General features: G+C 46.0%; 1 protein-coding gene across 1 annotated transcript in view; it reads left to right on the top strand.

Annotated features, from left to right (window-relative positions):
- LOC125892425 (myosin-7B-like) overlaps positions 1 to 13,847 on the top strand; it is a 35,638-nt gene extending 21,791 nt beyond the window's left edge. The window contains exons 27-46 of the mRNA XM_049582440.1: positions 770 to 915; positions 1,059 to 1,149; positions 1,234 to 1,391; positions 1,740 to 1,971; positions 2,205 to 2,331; positions 3,015 to 3,133; positions 3,350 to 3,546; positions 3,628 to 3,811; positions 3,933 to 4,098; positions 5,139 to 5,263; positions 5,352 to 5,467; positions 5,624 to 5,810; positions 6,272 to 6,481; positions 6,612 to 6,737; positions 6,885 to 6,975; positions 7,066 to 7,145; positions 10,884 to 10,988; positions 11,096 to 11,191; positions 12,081 to 12,224; positions 12,307 to 13,847. Coding sequence (XP_049438397.1) covers positions 770 to 915; positions 1,059 to 1,149; positions 1,234 to 1,391; positions 1,740 to 1,971; positions 2,205 to 2,331; positions 3,015 to 3,133; positions 3,350 to 3,546; positions 3,628 to 3,811; positions 3,933 to 4,098; positions 5,139 to 5,263; positions 5,352 to 5,467; positions 5,624 to 5,810; positions 6,272 to 6,481; positions 6,612 to 6,737; positions 6,885 to 6,975; positions 7,066 to 7,145; positions 10,884 to 10,988; positions 11,096 to 11,191; positions 12,081 to 12,224; positions 12,307 to 12,318 — 2,712 coding nt within the window. The 3' untranslated portion in view covers positions 12,319 to 13,847. The remainder of the gene's footprint in view (positions 1 to 769; positions 916 to 1,058; positions 1,150 to 1,233; positions 1,392 to 1,739; positions 1,972 to 2,204; positions 2,332 to 3,014; positions 3,134 to 3,349; positions 3,547 to 3,627; positions 3,812 to 3,932; positions 4,099 to 5,138; positions 5,264 to 5,351; positions 5,468 to 5,623; positions 5,811 to 6,271; positions 6,482 to 6,611; positions 6,738 to 6,884; positions 6,976 to 7,065; positions 7,146 to 10,883; positions 10,989 to 11,095; positions 11,192 to 12,080; positions 12,225 to 12,306) is intronic.
- The last annotated feature ends 3,653 nt before the right edge of the window (positions 13,848 to 17,500 follow it).

Raw genomic sequence — 17,500 nt, 5'->3', positions numbered from 1 at the left:
GGACCCCTTGAACCTCCTAAAGGTTCCACTGGATCACACCAGAATGACCATAAAAACCACCAGAACAAGCTAAACCTCCTTATGGACCACTACAAAGACCTAATGCACCACTAGAACCATTTACAGAAACCCTGGAACTTCCTCATTGACCAGACAGACCACCTAAATGACCTCTAGAACCTCATCAATGACCCCCAGAATGTCCTAGAGGGCCACTGCATAGTCAGACCTGTGTCCACAAGTTTGTGTCAGTGCTGAGGAAAGGTGTGGAACCACTATATCATCAGTAGTCTCTGGCGGTGCTGAGTCTAGGATGCAACAGTGGTGCTCCTGCAGAACGATAGCACACAGACAGTGGAAGGGGAGGAGAGTACCTGCTGAAATACCTGGCCCATGTCAGACCTGTACCCACAGCCTATGTCCAATGAGTCAGACAAGCAACCAAGATCCCTGAACCTTCCTGAAGGATCACAAGAACAACTCAAAAAGCCCTAAGAACATATTCAGTGACCATAAGAACCACCTTATGTAACTTTGAAACCTCCTAATGACCCATGAACCTCCTGAAGGACCCTGAAAACCTCAGAAGAGACAACCCAGACCTCCTTGAGAACTTCCTAAAGGTTTTAATTCACAGATGAGGGAAACATTAAAGTAGAACCCTACATACAGGTCTTATAAAGTTCTGGTACACTTCAAAGTCAAAGTACTCTGTTCTCTGAGATGGTTCCTGGTTCCTGACAGCCCATTCTCCCTCTGTTCCCTGCAGGTAGAAAGCTCCTTGGAGCAGGAGAAGAAGGCTCGGATGGAAGTGGAACGAATCAAACGGAAGCTGGAGGGGGATCTGAAGCTGTCCATGGACTCAGTGAGGGACATGGAGAACCAGAAGACAGAGCTGGAGGACAGACTGAAGAAGTAAGAGCTCCACATCTGGAGCTGGTTGTCTCTAAGGTTTATCTGTACTGATGGGGTGATTCCTCTTTGCTGGTTTTTAGATGATGTCATTTCCTATTCTGTGTCTTCCTGTCTCTGTCTGTCTCTGTCCATGTCTACTGAAGGAAAGACTTTGAGTCGAGTCAGCTTCAGTCCAAACTGGAGGACGAGCAGAGTTTGGTGTCTCAGCTTCAGAAGAAGATTAAAGAGCTTCAGGTTGGTCAGACTGATCCACAGTAGGACTTTCTTTAGCTTTCTCATCTTCCTCTTCATCACTGTGTTCTGTCATCGCTCCCTCAGACTCGTGTCGAGGAGCTGGAGGAGGCGCTGGAGGCAGAGCGGGCGTGGCGCTCCAAAGCTGAACGTCAAAGGAACGACATAAGCAGAGAGCTGGAGGAGCTGGGAGAGAAACTGGAGGAGGCGGGAGGAGCATCTGCTGCTCAGATAGCCCTCAACAGGTCATCATCACCATCATCATCATCATCATCACCATCACCATCACCATCATCACCATCACCATCATCACCATCATCACCATCACCATCATCACCATCATCATCACCATCATCACCATCATCACCATCACCATCATCACCATCATCATCACCATCACCATCATCATCACCATCATCATCATCACCATCACCATCATCACCATCACCATCATCACCATCATCAAATCTACTCCAACTCAAACGGTTTCAGATATCTCAGCAGCTGTTGGACAGTGAACTTTGGTTCATCTGGGTGAACTGTAATAACTGACGGTGTATTTACCTAAACAGAACTCCCTTCATGTCAAACAGGAAAAGGGAGGCTGACTTTCTGAAGATGCGACGGGAGCTAGAGGAGGCAGGGCTTCACCATGAGGCGACGGCCGCCACTCTGAGGAAGAAACACTCGGACATGGTGGCGGAGCTGAGTGAGCAGATCGACGCTCTGCAGAGAGTCAAACAGAAACTGGAGAAGGAGAAGGTGGAGATCAGGTTGGAGGCTGATGACCTGGCTGCTAACGTGGAGCAACTGACCAGGAACAAGGTCAGACTCCTGTTTAAAGAAACACTCAACCCATTCTCATTCCCAGGTCATCAAAGACCAACACTTTGTCACTTTGCCCCTCAGCGGCTCACAGCAGTGCACTGGGCAAATAAGATATTCCCCAAACTGTGTACACGTTTACAATCAGACATCAGTTGATATGGCTGCTTTGTGTGTGCGTGCATGCGTGTGTGTGTGTGTGTGTGTGTGTGTGTGTGTGTGTGTGTGTGCAGGGCACTGTGGAGAAGATGTGTAGGACATTTGAGGACCAGCTGAATGACACCAGGAGCCGAGCCGACGAGCTGCAGAGACAGCTGAATGAGGTCTCTGCTCAGAAAGCTCGAGCGCTCGCAGAGAGCGGTACGACACACACACACTCATACACACACACACACACACACACACACACACACACAAAGTAATAAAAATGCACACTTCTGATATCCAGCACGAGTCAATGAGAGCATGAATTCATGGGTTCATACCTCGAAGGCTCGAGGGTAAAGAATTCATCTTAACTCTTTGAACCACCAGTGCCCATAGCTCATTGTGATGTCATTTCCTGGAGTGCTTTTAAATGCCTCATGTCACTAAAATCTGTATGACCTGAGCTCAGAGGTCATGGAGGTATATAGACCAGGATCATTTATTAAAGTATAAAAAAAATGTCATTTAAAAATAATACAAAAAGTAGACTTTTTTTAAACAATATTTTGCTAAATCAAAACACCAAACATTTTGATGCAAAATATTTAAAGGCAGAAACATAAACAAAATACTTGTTAACACTCCAGAAGTTAGTTTAGTTAGCTTTTGTGATATGATTTTATGATTCTGATTTTTATATGAAGAGTGTGAGCGTCCAAGGCGATGACATAGAAGACAGACTGTTCTACCTGCTCTGGTTTCATGCAGACAACAACAACAGTCTCCTGCAGGAGCTCTGTTCTAAAGGATTAAATATAATTCTCAGGTTATGAACACGAGATCTGACACTGAGAGTTCGACTGACCTGCTCTCAACTTCTTCTCTTGTTCCTCTAGTTGAGTACAGCCGTCGTCTGGAGGAACGAGACGCTATGATTGGTCAGCTGCAGCGCTCCAAGGTGGGGCTTTGCCAAAACTCTGAAGACCTGAAGAAGCAGCTGGAGGAGGAGACCAAGGTGAGACTGACCTCCATCTTTATCTGCTGCTCCTGACTCTGCTCAGGATCCATTCAGACTCACAGATGAATACAGATCTCAATCAATCAATTCAATCAATTTTATTTATACAGACCAATATCAGAAATAACAATTTGCCTCACAGGGCTTTACAGCATACGACAGATCTGATCTGTGTGAGCTGCGATGGTTACTGTGTACATGCGTGTCCTTCAGGCTCGTGTGGCACTGGCTCACGCAGTGCAAGCGTCCCGTCATGACTGCAGTCTGCTCAGAGAGCAGCTGGAGGAGGAGCAGGAGTTCAAGGCGGAGCTGCAGAGGGAGCTGTCCAAAGCCAATGGACAGGTGGTTCAGTGGAGAGCCAAGTATGAGACTGACGCTGTGCTGAGGATCGAGGAGCTGGAGGACGCCAAGTAAGAAAGTCACTGCGGCTACAACTGTTATTCAGTTTAGGGTGAACTGTCCCTTTAACTACACGCTGCTGCTGTTTGTAGAAAGAAGTTGGCCGTCAAACTTCAGACAGCCGAGGAGGCCGTGGAAACGTCTAACGCCAAGTGTTCCTCACTGGAGAAAACCAAACACAGTCTGCAGACGGAGATAGAAGACCTGATGGTTGAACTGGAACGAACCAACGCTGCTGCTCTGGCTCTGGACAAGAGGCAACGCAACTTCGACAAGGTCAGTCAGCCACACCGGCCCTGTACCTCAACACAGTCTCACCTGCAGTGCTCATCACCTGTGGACGTGGAGGACGGCACGATACGTTCAGCAACAAGTTTGCTTTTGTTGTTTGATGCAGTTGTTAAGTGACTGGAAGCTGAAGTTCGAGGAGAGTCAGACGGACCTGGAGGCGTCGCAGAGAGAGTCGCGCAGTCTGAGCACCGAACTCTTCAAACTGAAGAACAGCTATGAAGAAGCTCTCGACCATCTGGAGACAGTCAGACGAGAGAACAAGAACCTGCAGGGTACTCTGTCTGTCTGTCTGTCTGTCTGTCCTTTTCACTCACAGCAGCCACGTACGTACATCACTTCAGTTATTTTAAAGTTCGGGGGGCCGGCTGCACAACGCACCTTAAATTTGGCACGTAGAGATTAGTTTTTCCTTCGGTGAGGAAATTACTTCAAGGTGTTGCACAGAATCTCTCAAAAGGTTTCTGTAGTCAAGGAAAGACATTTCATTATTTATTGCACTGAAAGAGATTTTACAGCAGTAAAATTAAACTGTTTCCATGGAGAATGTTTGTTTGCTTGCACTTGTGCTTGTGATGGCCGACCTGTTATCGCTACCTCATCCTTCTCTTGCTGGGACAGGACCTTCACTATGGTGTTCAGCAGACAGGTGAGGGTCGGTGACACTCGGTGAATGATTTGGTACGCCATAATTTTGTGTACATGAAATGCCCCGACAATATCTGACTCGAAAGATCCTGTTGCATAAAACTACAAAGCAAGCATTCACTGTAACGGGGCTGGAAGAGTTCAGCTTCGGAAAGTTGAGTCCCATGTTGCCGTTAAGATGCAGTCAGAGGTACCTCGCGTTTTTTTCCTTACTTTAGTTGCTGAGGTCCTCTGTGCAATGGTATTATGAACTTTAAGCAATTCCTTAAGTATGAGACCAAGATAAGGAGAAAAACTTATGGTGACGTTCAGGAGAGGACCTGAAGTTGTTTTGTGCAACCGTTTTTTTAAAGGACACCTTAATTCGGAGTTACAGGAAAATCTTTAAATGCTTTATGCAACCGGCCACAGATCTTGAATCTGATTGTTTGTAATATTTTCCATGGCTCAGTGTTTCAGACAGTTTCACAGCTGACATCAGACCAGAGCACCGACCTGTGGTCCATTTGAAAGTCCATAAAAATCTGTGATCAAAGTGAACACCTCTAAATCACTGTGACTAAGCTGTGGATCAGACTTGATACCAACAGTTAAAAGTGAGACGAAACTGTTATAGACCTGAATTCATATTGTGATTATCTGACAAACTGACTGTGTTTGACTCCAGAGGAGATCCTGGACCTGGCAGATCAGATCAGTCAGGGAGGGAAGACCATCTACGAGCTGGAGAGACTGAAGAAGATCCTGGATGTGGAGAAGAGTGACATCAGAGCAGCTCTGGAGGAAGCCGAGGTAAATGACTCACCTGTTGTAGATACCTGTCAACTCTGTACCCCCTGAAGTGTTTACTGAACTACTGTACCCACTGACTCATCATCAGGGGACTCTGGAGCACGAGGAGAGTAAGACCTTGAGATTTCAGATGGAGCTGCAGCAGATAAGGACTGAGATCGAGCGCAAGATCGCAGAGAAAGATGAAGAGATCGACAACCTCAGGTACCCCAGGATGTTTTAGATAACACACTCAGATGTAGCGGAAGCACAACAGTCAGCCAGAGGCCAGAGTAACACCAGAGAACAGAACTTTAAATCGTCCAACTAACCATAGCAGAATGCACAAATTCAGGCAGTAATACCAGCACTGTCCACCAGGCGGAACCACCAGCGCTCCCTGGACACCATGCAGGCCAGTTTGGAGGCGGAGGTTCGTAGTCGCAGCGAGGCCGTTCGTCTGAAGAAGAAGATGGAGGCTGACCTGAACGAGATGGAGCTGCAGCTGGGACATGCCAACAGACAGGCAGCCGAGAGCCAGAGGCTCATCAGACACCTACAGACACAGGTAGTCTCACCTGATCATCAGACACCTACAGACACAGGTAGATTCACCTGATCATCAGACACCTACAGACATAGGTAGACTCACCTGATCATCAGACACCTACAGACACAGGTAGACTCACCTGATCATCAGACACCTACAAATACAGGAAGTCTCACCTGATCAAGGTCCGGGTCTGAGAAGCACTGACCAATCAGATCAGACTGGGCAGTTTCAGGAGGGGTTCTTAAAGAGACAGGCACCAACATAGAGCGTCTCAGACTGGACAAGAAGAACAAAGTGTTTATAGAATATTAAAATGTGTTCCATCAAAAACCCAAAATACAGGTCTGAACCTGAGAAGAGAATGAGAACAACAGGCCCTCTTTAAATCTTTCTCTAGTTCCAGATATGTAGCGTCTCTTCTCATGTGATGTGACAGAGTGTTTAAACTGACGTCACTGTGTTCTGTCCTCTGATAGGTCAAAGAGCATCAGGTGGAACTGGAGGATAAACTTAATTTAGCCCATCAGCTCAAAGAACAGATCACACTGTTGGAGCGACGTTGTACGTTGATGACGGCCGAGGAGGAGGAGCTGCGTGAAGTCCTGGAACAAACCGACCGCGTCCGCAAGATGGCTGAACATGAGCTAGTGGAGGTCACAGAGAGAGTTAACCTGCTCTCCACACAGGTACACAACACACACACACACACACACACACACACACACACACACAGATACAGGTTAACTATAACATGACAGACTTATGGAGGGACTGACTTAATGTCAAACTGACTGATGGACTCATTTCCTGTTTCAGAACTCAGGTCTGATGAACCAGAAGAAGAAGCTGGAGGCGGATCTGTCGGTGCTGACAGGAGAGGTGGACGACGCCATGCAGGAGAGCCACAGTGCTGAGGAGAAGGCCAAGAAGGCCATCACTGATGTCAGTCCTGACCTCTGACCTCTGAGCTGTTTCCTGTTTCTGATGGTGTTTCCTGTGTTGTTGGGTTTTAACCCTCTCATGTGTCGTTGGGAGGATGTGAGGTCATACCGCTGCTCTTACCTGAACCTTCTGTGTGTTGTTGATCAGGCAGCTCTTATGGCGGAGGAGCTGAAGAAGGAGCAGGACAGCAGCAGTATGATGGAGAGGATGAAGAACAACATGATCTCAACAGTCAAAGGTACGAAACAAACACGATGAATGAGCTGAGCTGCTGGACGGACAACCTGAGATACTGCAGGTTGATGCTAACACTGTGTCTCTGTCACAGAGCTGCAGATCAAACTGGACGAGACGGAGCAGATGGCGCTGAAGGGAGGAAAGAAACAGATTCATAAACTGGAGACAAGAGTGAGTAAAAAATCCTCCACAGTGTCTCTACAGCTGGTGTCTGGTTGGTACATTACTGTCTGAGAGTCTGAGTCAAAACCACGGCGCTGAGGTTGGTTGATGATCTGCAGAGACCTCAGACACTGACCAGTGAAGACGTGAAGCAGTGAGGAAGTGAAGCAGTGAGGAAGTGAGGAATTGAGGAAGTGAAGCAGCGAGGAAGTGAATTAGTGAAGCAGTGAGGAAGTGAAGCAGTGAGGAAGCAAAGAAGTGAAGCAGTGAGGAAGCGAAGCAGTGAAGCAGTGAGGAAGCGAAGCAGTGAAGCAGTGAGGAAGTGAAGCAGTGAGGAAGTGAGGAAGTGAAACAGTGAAGCAGTGAGGAAGTGAGGAAGTGAAGCAGTGAGGAAGTGAAACAGTGAAGCAGTGAGGAAGTGAGGAAGTGAAGCAGTGAGGAAGTGAAGCAGCGAGTAAGTGAAGTAGTGAAGCAGCGAGGAAGTGAAGCAGTGAGGAAGTGAAGCAGTGAAGCAGTGAGGAAGTGAAGCAGTGAGGAAGTGAAACAGTGAGGAAGTGAAGCAGTGAGGAAGTGAAGCAGTGAGGAAGCAAAGAAGTGAAGCAGTGAGGAAGCGAAGCAGTGAAGCAGTGAGGAAGTGAAGCAGTGAGGAAGTGAGGAAGTGAAACAGTGAAGCAGTGAGGAAGTGAGGAAGTGAAGCAGTGAGGAAGTGAAACAGTGAAGCAGTGAGGAAGTGAGGAAGTGAAGCAGTGAGGAAGTGAAGCAGCGAGTAAGTGAAGTAGTGAAGCAGCGAGGAAGTGAAGCAGTGAGGAAGTGAAGCAGTGAAGCAGTGAGGAAGTGAAGCAGTGAGGAAGTGAAACAGTGAGGAAGTGAAGCAGTGAGGTCGTGAAGCAGTGAGGAAGTGAAACAGTGAGGAAGTGAAGCAGTGAGGACGTGAAGCAGTGAGGAAGTGAAGCAGTGAATCAGTGAGGAAGTGAAGTTGTGAAGCAGTGAGGAAGTGAAGCAGTGAATCAGCGAGGAAGTGAAGCAGTGAGGAAGTGAAGCAGTGAAACAGTGAGGAAGTGAAGCAGTGAGGAAGTGAGGAAGTGAAACAGTGAGGAAGTGAAGCAGTGAGGAAGCAAAGAAGTGAAGCAGTGAGGAAGCGAAGCAGTGAAGCAGTGAGGAAGTGAAGCAGTGAGGAAGTGAGGAAGTGAAACAGTGAAGCAGTGAGGAAGTGAAGCAGTGAAGCAGTGAGGAAGTGAAGCAGTTAGGAAGTGAGGAAGTGAAACAGTGAGGAAGTGAAGCAGTGAGGAAGCAAAGAAGTGAAGCAGTGAGGAAGTGAAGCAGTGAGGAAGCGAAGCAGTGAACCAGTGAGGAAGTGAAGCAGTGAGGAAGTGAAACAGTGAAGCAGTGAGGAAGTGAGGAAGTGAAGCAGTGAGGAAGTGAAGCAGTGAAGCAGTGAGGAAGTGAAGCAGTGAGGAAGTGAAACAGTGAGGAAGTGAAGCAGTGAGGTCGTGAAGCAGTGAGGAAGTGAAACAGTGAGGAAGTGAAGCAGTGAGGACATGAAGCAGTGAGGAAGTGAAGCAGTGAATCAGTGAGGAAGTGAAGTAGTGAAGCAGTGAGGAAGTGAAGCAGTGAATCAGCGAGGAAGTGAAGCAGTGAGGAAGTGAAGCAGTGAAACAGTGAGGAAGTGAAGCAGAGAAGCAGTGAGGAAGTGAGTCAGTGAAACAGTGAGGAAGTGAAGCAGTGAAACAGTGAGGAAGTGAAGCAGTGAGGACACGAAGCAGTGAAGCAGTGAGGAAGTGAAGCAGTGAGAAAGTTAAGCTGTGAATCAGTAAGGAAGTGAAGTAGTGAAGCAGTGAAGCAGTGAGGAAGTGAAGTAGTGAAGCAGTGAGGAAGTGAAGCAGTGAGGACGTGAAGCAGTGAGGAAGTTAAGAAGTGAATCAGCGAGGAAATGAAGTAGTGAAGCAGTGAAGCAGTGAGGAAGTGAAGCAGAGAAGCAGTGAGGAAGTGAAGCAGTGAGGCAGTGAGGAAGTGAAGCAGTGAATCAGCGAGGAAGTGAAGTAGTGAAGCAGTGAGGAAGTGAAGCAGTGAGGAAGTGAGGAAGTGAAGTAGTGAAGCAGTGAGGAAGTGAAGCAGTGAAGCAGTGAGGAAGTGAAGCTGTGAATCAGCGAGGAAGTGAAGCAGTGAGGAAGTGAAGCAGAGAAGCAGTGAGGAAGTGAAGCAGTGAGGAAGTGAAGTAGTGAAGCAGTGAGGAAGTGAAGCAGTGAAGCAGTGAGGAAGTGAAGCAGAGAAGCAGTGAGGAAGTGAAGCAGTGAAGCAGTGAGGAAGTGAAGCAGTGAATCAGCGAGGAAGTGAAGCAGTGAAGCATTGAGGAAGCGAAGCAGTGAATCAGCGAGGAAGTGAAGCAGTGAGGAAGTGAAGCAGAGACGCAGTGAGGAAGTGAAGCAGTGAAGCAGTGAGGAAGTGAAGCAGTGAGGAAGTTGTTGTGGATTTATTTGCTGACCTTGAACCAAAGATTCATCCATGATCCATGTTGTTGGTCAAAATCCAGTAAAACTTGCTTCCAATAAAATCAAAGACAGTTCAGACACTCTGGAGGAAAAGCAGGACGCTCATCAGAAGTTTATTCTTTGTTCAGAGATAACATCCAAATAAACCCATGTGAGCTGGTGGTCGGGTTTAATGAGACTCACAGTAGTTATTTCACATGATAACCATCATCACTGTCTGGATGATATCTAGCTTAAATATTCAGCTTTGTTTATCTGTCAACTCAATTTTCTGTTTTTCTTTCTGTTAATATCAAAAGTATACAGAGCAAAACAAGACCGTTCATTTTATTTTAATGGACGTCAGTAGTGTTGGTTTAAAAGCATCCGAGGCTGAGTAGAAGTAAAAATCCTCATGCTGATGTGAATTCGTCAGTTGTATTAATAAAAATTGTTTTGCCTTTCAGTCAGAGTGCCCTGGACACAATACACAATATGGACTTCCATTCAAAGAAACCTGGACAGATATTGTTACCTGTCCTCTCTCTGCAGCTGCAGCACCTGATTTTTCATTTCAATATAAACAACACCTGGTTTCTAGATCTAGATTATCTATATTATTTATTTATATAGCCTATGTATTTATCGATATTATTTCCAGATCTGGCTGATAAAAAGAAGCTCAATCAAAGCCTAGAACTCAGTCATCATAAAAGTGGCCAAATAGAAAGTTCATTTAGAATATCTATCCGTCCTCAGATGTGCGTGCAGTCGTCCGTCTGTTTTATAAGTGTCATTAGACATAAAGTCACAACCATGGTAACAATAATGGCATTTTATTCTAACTGTTAAAATCTTTACTCGTGTGTACATATTTGACCAAGGAGCATTTTGATAAAAGAAAAATAATGTTAACCTGCAGGTAATGAGGTGAAATGACATTTGGTTTCATTAGTCATCAGTTAGAAATCATTACATGTTGAGCTTAATCACACTCGTCAGAGAGGGGACAAATTATTGTCAGTGGAAAACACCCCGATGACATAAAAGAGCCTGAATGATCCCAAACCGAATGACATGTTTATTAAGTGTGGGAAAACTGTCCAATCCTGGACACACCGGAAAGAATTTAATTTTGTCGGCTGTCTAATTCCTGCTACAGCTGATGACATGTTCAGATGAGAAGCCTCCTGTGATCCTGACATCACTGTTAAAGCTGACGAGAGGATGTAGTGATGGAGGACTGTATCTTTACCTGTCTTTACCTGTCTGTGTGCAGGTGAGGGAGCTGCAGACGGAGCTGCTGATGGAGCAGAAGAAGAGCGAGGAGTATCAGAAAGGAGTCCGTCGCTACGAGAAGAGAGTCAAAGAGCTGACGTACCAGGTGTGATGACCTCACAGCGCCCAGCTGCTGCTTCTGTCCACGTCATACACACGTTCTGATGGTTCTAATGGTTCTGTGTTGTGACGGTTCTCCTTGTGTTCCTGCAGACAGAGGAGGACAGGAAGACTCTGCTGACGATGCAGGAGCTCATTGAAAAGCTTCAGACCAAAGTTAAGAGCTACAAGAGACAAGCAGAGAACGCTGTGAGTCTTCATCACTGTGACATCATCACAATAAAGTGAGATGACATAGGTCACACACACGATGGAGGAACAGACCAGTTTACCACAGGGTCAGTCAGTCATCAGCCATGTGTGGAAATGTCTGGAACAACCAGGAGGCAGAGCAGTTGTGTCTGTGAGGGAGGACAGGGCGACTGCAGGGGGTGACAGGTGTTTGTTGGCAGAGCACAGCTGGTTCAGGTGGAGCTCATCCAACAGACGACCCTCCTTCAACACCTGCAGCACACAGTTAGAAACAGCAGCACCAGGACGCAGGGACATCTAGTGGAGTGGAGGGGTCATTACACTTTGCTCCACCTGTCTTAAATCTCCAAACCTACCAGACTCCATTTAAATAAACATTTTATCTTTATAAGACTCACTTCATTCACAGTCGACAGAAACTAAAGAAGATGCACAGAAATTATTTTGGTTCGTCTCTTCACTGTTCCAACAATCACCAGCTCTGGTGTGGCTGAAATTAACCCTTAATTCACAGGTAAGATGTGAAGACAGTGCTGGATCTATACAGGCTAACATGACTGATTATCTAAATGGAGTCTGGAGGGTTTGGTGATGATGATTTCTGGTTAAACAAAAAGGATCTGACTCTTTAACTCAAAGCTCCATCTCTGTAGGGATCCTGTCATCATGTTGTCAGACACTCAGAATAACAGTCTGTCAGTGACAGTGGTGACATCACAGCCTGATTCTCTGCCGCAGCGCTCTCTAACGTTCCTGTCAGTCCCTGAGACATAAAACATGCTGATATTTCAATGTTATGTTCACAGCTTGTTTCTGCTGCCCCCAGGTGGCTAAAGAAAGAAATGACTGCAGGTTTAAAGCTGTCTTTCCTCTGTTTGTCCACCAGGAGGAGCAGGTGAGCTCCACCACGGTGCGTTTCAGGAAAGTCCAACATGAGCTGGACGACGCTGAGGAGAGAGCCGACATGGCCGAGACGACCGTCAACAAGCTGCGGATCCGAGTCCGCGAACAGACCAGCAAGGTCGCCATGGTGAGTCACAGTCAGACGCTACTGATACTGTGTGTTTGTACGGTTAACGTTGAGCATTTCTAACTTCCTGTTTTGTTTGCAGATCGCTGAGTGAAGCTCCGCCTCCTCCTCACACACCGTCAGTGTGTGTCTGCTGTTTGTGTGGCGTTTGGTTGCTGTGTTTCAGTCTGATGTATCAGCTTCTGTATGTAATCATGTTTCAGTGTTTCTCCACTGTAAAGCTGTTAGGCTTGTACAGGAAGTGGCGAGGGCAGCGAGTACGTACGAGCGCTGGTGTCAGCTGCAGTGTGAGTACGATACAATCCTGCGCAGTCTCAGCAGTGTGTGTGTGTGTGTGTGTTCAGCTCCAAAGGGGAGAACATGATGTTATCTTCGATCACTGTCTGTTCATCAAATATAAAAAAGCTTTGAGGAGGAGACAGCATTTATCAGTGGGATACATGGCTGTGGCTATTTCCTGGAGGCAGTACATACCAGCACAGACTCAGTCTGCACCAAACATGGACACTGACCCTGATCATCTTCTTCTCCTCTTCCTCATTCTCAGTGAAATCTTTGCTGCTTGTTGCTGAAATAGTTGAGGGTTGTTGTGGATGTGAGAGCGGTGGAGGAAGTTAAGACGACCGGACAGGAAGTGACTAACGACTGCTGCAGAGACAGTGGCTGTGTTTATATGAGCTACATTATATTTACATGATGTTTTTAATACGTTAAGGACAGTGATGTAAACATGTGTCAGAACATACTGACAACAGTCTGACACTCTGTTAGCGCCTAGCTTTGTTTCAACAGCACATTGAGTCCATCAGGCTCTCACCACTACAGTCAGCTGTTTCCAAAACAAACAAACAAACAAAGGGATGATGCTCTGACATCAGGGGTTACTGAACGGGCCTACAAGGCACAGAACATACATAGTAAGAACATGACAGCAGATCACATCGAGCTCTGTGTTGTTTTATTACACATATTTGTTTTTATGAATCAAATATTGATGATTAGAAGACAGTTCTTTACCTGACTTCTCCGTCCTCTCTCTCTAACCTGTAGAACATGACACGCCCACTGATGACATCACAGTAACACCTCAGGTTCCCTCTGGGAACCAAATGTACAAACTAACAACCTAAATTGTTTTCATATTCATGTTAATATTTAGGTGAGTAAAGCTGCACGAAACCCATTTCATGTTGGTGGACAAGAGGTCAAAGACACAAAATGACATCAGACAGGTGTGACAGCTCCGAGGTCTGTGTGGTTGCTCAGGCGTAGTGGAGGTGGTGGAGCCCTCTGCATGTCTGTGGCCCATCATCTTATGATCCACACCTGTCTGTTAACATTTAGCCACAGCTTCTTTACATGATGAAACTCCAGGTCTTCTGCCCCCTGGTGGTGACAAAGGGTCAGGGTGCCTGTCTTCAGACTGTATGTGGCTGCACATGTGTGTTTTACTGGAGTCCATGTTTCTGACTCAAAGCTTCAGTGTAGTGACAAGAAAAGAAAAATAAATACCTTTTGGTGTTTGATGAACGATGTGTTGACTTCTTTAACAAACCATGAAGGTATCCAACAAAACAGTTACCATGACGACACACATATAAACACACATTTACGTTTCTATAATCATAAACCTGATATTCATAAGTAAAAAATATCGTGCTGAATAAAACCTGTAAGAATCATAAACATTTGTCTCAGAGTTTATTTTCTGTAATAATCAAAAAAATAAAAAATAAAAATCCTGCTTTTTGAACCAGGGCAACACTGACTCTGTTCCAACCATCAGCCTGATGGTGACACAGGAGGAAACGCCAAGTGTCACCTGAATCATTAGGTTCTAATGGTGATGAATATATACAGGAGGAAACCCACGCTGACACAGGGAGAACATGTCAGAGCACCTGGAGGAAACCCACGCTGACACAGGGAGAACATGTCGGAGCACCTGGAGGAAACCCACACTGACACAGGGAGAACATGTCGGAGCACCTGGAGGAAACCCACACTGACACAGGGAGAACATGTCGGAGCACCTGGAGGAAACCCACACTGACACAGGGAGAACATGTCGGAGCACCTGGAGGAAACCCACGCTGACACGGGGAGAACATGTCAGAGCACCTGGAGGAAACCCACGCTGACACGGGGAGAACATGTCAGAGCACCTGGAGGAAACCCACGCTGACACAGGGAGAACATGTAGGAGCACCTGGAGGAAACCCACGCTGACACAGGGAGAACATGTCAGAGCACCTGGAGGAAACCCACGCTGACACAGGGAGAACATGTAAACTCCACACAGAAGGGCTCCCCCACCCTGGGGTCTGAACCAAGAACACTCTTACTGTGAGGTGAAGGTGCTAACCACTGCACACCGTGCCACCTCATTTATATTTAACATGACAACATTCACAGATCAAACAATTGACAAATTAAAACACAAAGACAGACAAACTCTGAGCAGGAAACAGGTCCATGTTTCATTCGGCACTTTATTCACAAACTAAAACCAGAGACTGTCCTCAGGTCAGTGGGCGACTGTACAGGTGTGTTAGATCAGTATTAACTGGCTGCACACGGCAGGTTCACATCATGTGACCTCACTTCCTGTCCAATCCTCTATTGGTCCATTCATCCCTCCATCCTCCAGTCAAAGTGCTCAGCAGTTTGTCCTTCAGTGTGTGTGTGTGTGTGTGTGTGTGTGAGTCTGTCCGGATCAGGACCAGGACTCTCTGACCTGAAGTCTCAGCTGGTCCAGGACGGTGCGATTCTCGTGCGAGTCTTTAGAAAACACACCAAAACATTTACAGATACATTCAGAGACGACCAGGAGCTTCTTGTTAGCGAATAGCACCGCGGAGCCAACACATGAGGGGTTAAAAATAAACAACCTACGGACAGCAGAGCGTTCGGCTGAGCTCACACAGGAAGGAAGTGATCACCTCCGACACTCTGACACTGTCAGAATCAAACCACTGTGATGATGTCATGGTGCAGGCTGTGTCTTCTTCCTCACATCGATAACTGGACGTCGCGTCACGTCACTATTGTTGGTGTCAGAATCAAAGAGCGAAGGCTGATCAAACGTTGCTGTTACCACCTACCTCCACTAATCAACCAATAGAAATGCAGCATTATAGGATGCACTGATCAGCGCTAAACCCAAACAAATGGACGGACAGCAGCTCGCCATGGAGGCAAAATGCTCCTAAAGAAAAGTGGCAATCCAGTAACACGGTGTCCTCACTGAACGTAACCATGTGTGTGTGTCGGCTAAATGTAAACACATGAGTGTGTTGGCTAAACGTAACCACGTGTGTGCATCGTGTAGCGACGAAGTGCTTTTATTTTGAAAGAGACTGTATCAAACTGTACATTTCCTGTGAAAACAGACAATGCATGTAACAGGCTGAAGTTGACACGGCGTCCCAGAACGTCAACAACCAACACACCCAGGGTACCTTGGACGCCATATGTGGACGTGGAAAGTCCATGACCAAACGTGGACATGTGACGAGGTCACAGTGAGGATGATGCGCATGATATCAACCTGCGGACAGAAAACACCACCGGTTTGTGACACAGTGATTATCTGTTCTCAGAGTGTTGCTGAAAGGCATTGTGGGAGCTGCAGGAAATGACACAGTGAGGCAGCAGTCGTTGGGACTGAGCTGCACCAGAGACCCTTCAGCAGTGGGACCTTAGTGACAGTGTGAGTGTGTGAGAGGTGATCGAAACACTGACACACATCTGATGTGTTTAATTCAAGTTTAAAAACAGAGGATCAGATCTGATCTGTGCTGTGTCACATGACGAAGGCAGGAAGTCACATGACCACCAGACGTGTGCAAAGTCTGACGTTTGCTTCTTGTGTGAATCCAGTCATGTTTTTCTACACTTCTATTTTACATCTCTGAAGTTACACATCCTAACTTTAACCCTTCAGACGGGTCGGTGGATTCAGTGAAAAGTCTGACAATGGGAAAAGAACAAAGAAAGATCAGGTGAAAACAGGTGAACAGGAAGTGACGGCATGTACAGGAGGAAGGAGACTGGACGGTGGCGTGTGATGGTTTTCACCAGTAAGAAATAAAAAAGGTTTTTTCAGCTTTAACTGGAAACCATCGTCCTCCATGGAACATCAGTGACAGTGACATCATCATGTCGTCCTCTTTTGATTGGCTCACAAGACATGAAGAGAGTTCGAGTTCCCACAGTCTTTTTTTTTAAAATCCTTGTTTGTTCTTTTTTTGTCTTTCATCCAAAATGTTCTCGCCGTGGTCTCTTCAGGGCTGCCGTGTTGCATGGTGGGAACTGTAGTCAGTCACCAGGTTAGTACAACTGTAGCTCTGTTGTCAGTAAAGCCGTCGGTCACCACGGTAACCAACACTCAAGTTAGTGGAAGAAATAAAAAAATAAAAAACAAAAGACATGACATCACAGTTACATCAGCAGTGATGTCACAGTGTTTGACGTCTCAGTCTGAGTTTAGTAACAATAAGAACATGGCGGACTGGTCCTTTAATGTCTTTACAGACTGTTAGAAAGACTAAATATCAACATGTAAAACAAATATGGCCGCTGGGAGGTCACCTGAAGAGGAGGAAGAGGAGCAGGTGGAGGACAAGGAGGACGAGGAGGAGGAAGAATTGAGGTTTTGTTCTATGTGAGTTTTACTCATTTTAATTGGACGATAAAACTAACCTTAGATTTTCAGATTTTTAGACTGAATTGTTAAAAAACATTAAATTAACGATGAAGGTGGCAGGAAAGAAACTAAACAGGAAGTGTTGCTTTCTGTCACTGTTTGTACGGGGCGGAGCTCTGGAGACAGAAAAGTTAAACCTCAGTGGGTGGAGCCAAAAACAGTTTACTGATGATCTGATTTTCACTATGAACTCTGTTCAATCAGTTTAAAATGGGTTCTGGTGATTTAAACACAAACCAACAGCAGAGACAGAACAGCGCTCACACCTGTGTCTGTCCAACACGTCCTCACTCACAGCTCTTACAAACATCAGTAAAGTATAAAATGAAAGGAAGTTTTGCTGCTGAGAAAAAATAATTCATTCACATTCACCAAGGTGGAACGTTAACTTGTAATGTTACTCAATGCATGAGTTGATGACGTGAATCCATCAGCACACCTTAAATTTCACTGTGACAACTTTGACCATCACTTTAGTTTTTATATGACACACACTTTTAGTAATGACTTTAAAAATATAGATTCATTTGGAGCGGATTATGTGAAGGTCATATATTCTAATCCTCAC

Source organism: Epinephelus fuscoguttatus, linkage group LG7 (assembly GCF_011397635.1).
Source record: "Epinephelus fuscoguttatus linkage group LG7, E.fuscoguttatus.final_Chr_v1".
In the NCBI taxonomy this organism is placed as follows: Eukaryota; Metazoa; Chordata; class Actinopteri; order Perciformes; family Serranidae; genus Epinephelus; species Epinephelus fuscoguttatus.
Note: the sequence above shows the minus strand (reverse complement) of the source record. Positions and strands in the feature narration are given on the sequence as shown.